Source organism: Sinocyclocheilus rhinocerous, unplaced genomic scaffold (assembly GCF_001515625.1).
Source record: "Sinocyclocheilus rhinocerous isolate Xijiao unplaced genomic scaffold, SAMN03320098_v1.1 scaffold2117, whole genome shotgun sequence".
Classification (NCBI taxonomy): Eukaryota; Metazoa; Chordata; class Actinopteri; order Cypriniformes; family Cyprinidae; genus Sinocyclocheilus; species Sinocyclocheilus rhinocerous.
In genome coordinates this window covers 570,963-576,439 of record NW_015626361.1, presented here as the reverse complement: position 1 = coordinate 576,439, position 5,477 = coordinate 570,963, and the positions used below count along the sequence as shown (strand labels likewise).

Genomic DNA, 5,477 nt, shown 5'->3' with positions numbered 1-5,477 from the left:
ATTTTAACATAAAGGCATGTTGTGTGTCACGGCAGTTAAATCTGTGTCTATCATGGTAAAACCTTAATATCAAACCTATATAATGAGTTTGGAAATTTTAGAGAAATGCTTAATAAATGCACTGTAACTAAACCCATTCGATTTTAGCCAACTAAATTTACTGAAGATTTAGTCAACTAAAATCTTATGATATTTAGTCGACTAAAACTAGACTAAAACTAAAAACAATTCAGATGACTAAAATATGACTACAACTAAATGGCATTTTAGTCAAAAGACTATGACTAAAACTAAATACAAATTTGCTGTCAAAATTAACACTGCCCTCAAGCCATCCTAGCTGTATATGACTTTCTGCTTTCAGACGAATACAATCGGAGTTATATTAAAAATGTCCTGGCTCTTCCAAGCTTTATAATGCCAGTGAATGGGGGTCGAGATTTTGAAGCCCAAAAAAAGTGCATCCATCCATCATAAAAGTGCTCCACATGGCTCCGGGGGGTTAATAAATGCCTCCTGAAGCAAATCAATGCATTTGTGTAAGAAAATATCCATATTAAAAACTTTATAAACCCTGATCTCTAGCTTCCGCTAATTGTCGTATGCATGTTCATGAGAGAGTGGCGTTCCAGCTGAAGACATAGGACGTAGCATAAGCTGTGGTAAGAATATGCTCGCGAGAACCAAGTTTTGTTTACAGCACAGGAAAACCAGTCTCCTCTTGGCTTATATCGAAATCCTCCGACATTTTTCTCCATAAATCCTTGTTATATACTTCTAATTTGTTACCAGTGTTTTGCTCTCTCCTCTGTGCTTTCACGTTCGTCACTTCTCACTGGAGCTTACACTACGCCTACGTCCTACATCATCCGCTGGAAAGCCACTCTCTCGTGAACACGCGTACAACAGTTAGCGGAAGCTAGAGATTACCGTTTATAAAGTTTTAAATATGGATATTTTTCTTACACAAACGCATTAATATGCTTCAATCTCCCCGAAGCCATGTGGAGTACTTTTTAGGATGAATGGATGCACTTTTTTGGGCTTCAAAATCTCAACCACCATTCACTGCCATTATACAGCTTGGAAGAGCTAAGACATTTTTTAACATAACTCTGATTGCATTCGCCTGAAAGAAGAAAGTCAGGTTAAACTTTATTTTAAGGTGTCCTTGTTACAGTGCAATTATACATTTAAGTACTGAGTAATATTAATTAACTACATGTACTTACTACATGGTTAGGTTAGGATTAGGGTTTGGCGTAGGGTTGCTTGCATGTAATTATGCATAATTAATTGTTATTATAATAGTAAGTACATGTAACATGTGTAACAAGGACACCTTAAAATAAAGTGTTACAGAAAGTCATATACACCTAGGATGGTTTGAGGGTGAGTAAATCATGGGGTAATTTTCAATTTTGGGTGAACTATCCCTTTAAATCAAAAAACAAAACAAAAAACATAATTAGAAATAAAATCTTAATAAGTAGTAATAAATAATGAAATCTTAAGGAAAATCTAAAAATAAAAAATGTACCATCATGGTTATGTTTGAAGGGGGTAGGACTAGAAGTAATAAAATATCATTAAGTCATTATAAAAGCAACAGAATTCAATGGAAAGTTTGTGTGTGTGTTTCGAGATATTGCACCTCCTGGTACATATGCTTGCTTCTCATGGCCAGCTCTTGCTGTTCTGGGCTGTAGGTGTAGATGGCAGAACGATACTGCGTGCCATGATCATTCCCCTGTGCCATTCCTATAAAATACACACACACACACACATATATAAATGCTTTAGACCCCTTTAAAAACTCACACCCCAGAAATTTGCAGTCCTGTCAGGCACTCTGTATACATCAATCTTTTCAATGACGTTTCTAATATTAGCAAGCAACATCCAGTTCTGTTCTTATATTACTGCAAAAAAGGATGGAAAATATTATGTCTCTGAATAATTTTCCTCTTGTTAATATATGGACACATGTTTGTGTTTTCCAGTATTCCCTTGTCATTTTCCTCCACAGTGAATTTACTATCTCTCTTGTATTTTTCTGCAAAACTGGATGTCGGCCATCTTGCCATGAGCTCTCTACCGCACAGTGCCTTCTGAAGCTCTCTATTCAAAGGCCAAAGTCCTGCTTCCTGATTGGCTGATCCTCCAAAGTGCCAAAGCGACAGTCACTGACCTTCCCTGTGACCCTGAGGCCTAAGTGTCATCATAGCCACCAAACACATGACACAGCCAAGTAATACTGGAAAATGTTTCTAGAAAGAAATGTGGATTTGGACACTTAATTAACACTTGGTTACCATCTGCACAAAAATTATGCAGGAACTTCTCTGAGACATTTTGCAATTACTTTTAAACATCTAGTGGAACAAAGACAGTTAAAATCAGTTAACACAGGTCAGAGCCCACATACTTTTAGTACATTTTAAAGGGATAGTTCACCTTCAGTTGCTGGTCCCTATTGGCTTGCATAGTGTTTTTTTTCCATACTATGGAAGTCAATGGGGACCAGCAACTGAAGGTGAACTATCCCTTTCAACAGTATACATTAACATTCAAAAGTTTGGGATTTGTAAGATTTTTTTCATATTTTAAAATAAGTCTCTAATGATCACCAAGGCTGTTTTATTTAAAAAAAACAGCAAACATTAATATTGTGAAATATTATTACAATTTTAAATAACTCTATTCTGTTTGAATCTATTTTAAAATTTAATTTATTCCTGTGATTGTAAAGCTGAGTTTTCAGCAGCCATTACTCCAGTCTTTAGTGTCATATGATATATCAGAAATAATTTAATATGCTGCTTTCTGTGGGTTTTCTTTAAAATAAAATCCTCATAGTTTGATATTTTGTTATATATAGCAATTCAGACGTTTTTAAGTTTGGTTTAAGTTTGGCAAATACATTTTAGGGTCACTGTATACCAAAACCCTTAAATCTATCTCTTCTCATATGAGCAAAAAAGGAGTTAAAAACAAAAAGGAGACAGTGAGCACTCAATGTACTCCACGAGAGACAGTGGAGCGCTTCTTTTTACAGCCTCAATCACAGTGCTTAGTTATTATTGATGATCCTCCCTGTTCAAGCTGAATAATATACAGAATCTCTCCTCGCAACACACAAACGCCGCACATGAACCGAGAGTGCAGAACGCTGCAGATGTGTTGTCAGCGCACAAACAGGGTGAGAGCAGAAAGCTGGGCAGGAGCTGACTCCATAAATGTCACACGCAGACTCTCTCTCTAGCCATAACATGGCTCTCCCGCAGGAAAACTATTTCTGTTAATGCAGAGGTCAAGAAGCATCACCCTTTGCTTTAGATGGAGGGAAGAAAGGAAAGATTTACTAAGTGTACTTGTGAGTGAATAAGCTGTAAACACACACACACACACACACACACACAGCATCATCCTGACAGATACCAATCCTCTAAGGCTGGTTTAGACCAATCCAGGCATTTCAAATATCAGCATTTATGTGGCTCTCCTGGTGAGATGACGAGGAAGGAAGGGGAAAGTTTTTTTTTGGAAGGGTGAATGAAAAGGAAAAGATGAAAAGCATATATTTATTAGTGTTCAGGTTTGTTGAAAAGGGCTTGAGGGACATTAGTTCTCAAGTCATAAGAAATAAACACAGATGTTACTTAAAGGGACAGTTCACCCCAAAATGAAAATTGTGTCATAATTAGTGCTGTCAGTCGATTAACATTTTTAATCTAATTAATTACATGATGTGGCGATTAATCTAATTAATCGCAAATTAAATTTGGCTGTGAAAATACCCCCAAAAGATCATTTAAAGCCATTATTGTTAATTAAATTAATTAATTAATTAAAATTAATTATTGTGTTAAATGAGAAAAGTATCAAGTAGATATAACAAAAAGTAGCTTTAGAAAGAAATATTTTATTTGATTCAACATGAAATTTATTACACATAAACATTTAGTCTACAACAGCCTAACATTAACTATGGTACATAAAAGATCATTTGAGAAACGCCTCAGTATTTTTTGTTCATACAGTGAAAGTCATTGCCTGGTAACCAAATCAGCTTGGTTACCAACAGTCTTCCAAATACCTTCTTTTATGTTCCACAAAAGAAACTAAGTCTTACAGGTTTGAAACGACATGAAGGTGAGTAAATGATTACAGAATTTTAATTTTTGGGCAAACTATCTTTTTTTATTGAAATTATACTCTAAATAAGAAACTAAAACTGCCAGTAGGCGGTGGTAAATATCTTTATGAGTAAGTAATCAAGTCATTTATTCTTTTGATTCGTTCAAACTGCTGATTCATTCAGGAATTAAATAAAAGGCTCACTTTCTGAATGGGCCACTGAATCATTGGTTCACACGATTTGTTCAAAACGTGGATTCATTTAGAAACAAATCACTACTGTGTTGCTCAGAGACCCACAACAGTTCTACTGTGGCTTTATAGATAATATTTTCATTGGAAATATTGAGTAAAAACAGACAATAATATATAACACAATATTAACTTCCTATCTGTTGTATAAAATCACATTTGTACTCGTGCTATTCGAAACAAAAACAACACTTGTGTGATATTGCTCTCGCTGCTTATGTGATATCCCTTATCATATGACAAAAACTCATTCAGGGGCATTTTTTGCCCCAATATTTTACATTTTAAAGCCATATAACTGCATTATAAGCTACATCACGCAGTGAGTTGTTGCCCTTCATCATGTTTGTCAACAGTCAACTCTATGAAATGTAAGATGACGTGAAGGTTTGGGGAATGGCGTGGCGAATACGTTAATTGCGTTATTTTTTTATAGTATTTATTTTTCCATAACTAATTAATAAATTAACATAAATAGCTAAATCTCATGGCCCTGACAGAGACCTGGATCAAACCAGAGGACACCTGCAGCACTCTCCAATAATTTCTCATTTTCCCACTCCCCCCGTTTGACTGGAAGAGGTGGCCACTGGTCTGACTGGTCTGCTTATCTCTAATGATTGGAAATTTAATCCTTTACCATTTTTGGGTATCAACAGCTCCTTTGAATCACATTCAGTTACTATTACCTACCCTCTTAAAATCCATTTTGTAGTTGTTTATCGACCCCCAGGACCACTAGGTAACTTCTTGGATGAATAGCATCTTTTGATGCTAACAGTGCTACTGATACTTTCTGCTCCACTCTTACATCTTGTTTAGACATTGTCTGCCCCTTGTCTTCCAGACCAGCCCGTACCACCCCTTCTGCCCCTTGGTTATCTGATGTTCTCCGCGAACATCGTTCTAAGCTCAGGGCTGCTGAAAGGGTGTGGCGTAAATCCAAAAATCGTACTGACCTTAATGTGTATCAGTCACTCATCTCTTCCTTCTTTGCTAATGTCTCCACTGCTAAATGGACATACTACCATAACAAAATTAATAATTCGTCTAACTCTTGCATGCTCTTTAAAACATTTTCCTCC

General features: G+C 36.0%; 1 protein-coding gene across 1 annotated transcript in view; it reads right to left on the bottom strand.

The window, feature by feature from the left end:
* The window catches only part of LOC107711948 (mitochondrial peptide methionine sulfoxide reductase-like), a 36,384-nt gene that overhangs the window by 10,306 nt on the left and 20,601 nt on the right, over nt 1-5,477 (bottom strand). The window contains exon 5 of the mRNA XM_016517047.1: nt 1,655-1,761. Coding sequence (XP_016372533.1) covers nt 1,655-1,761 — 107 coding nt within the window. The remainder of the gene's footprint in view (nt 1-1,654; nt 1,762-5,477) is intronic.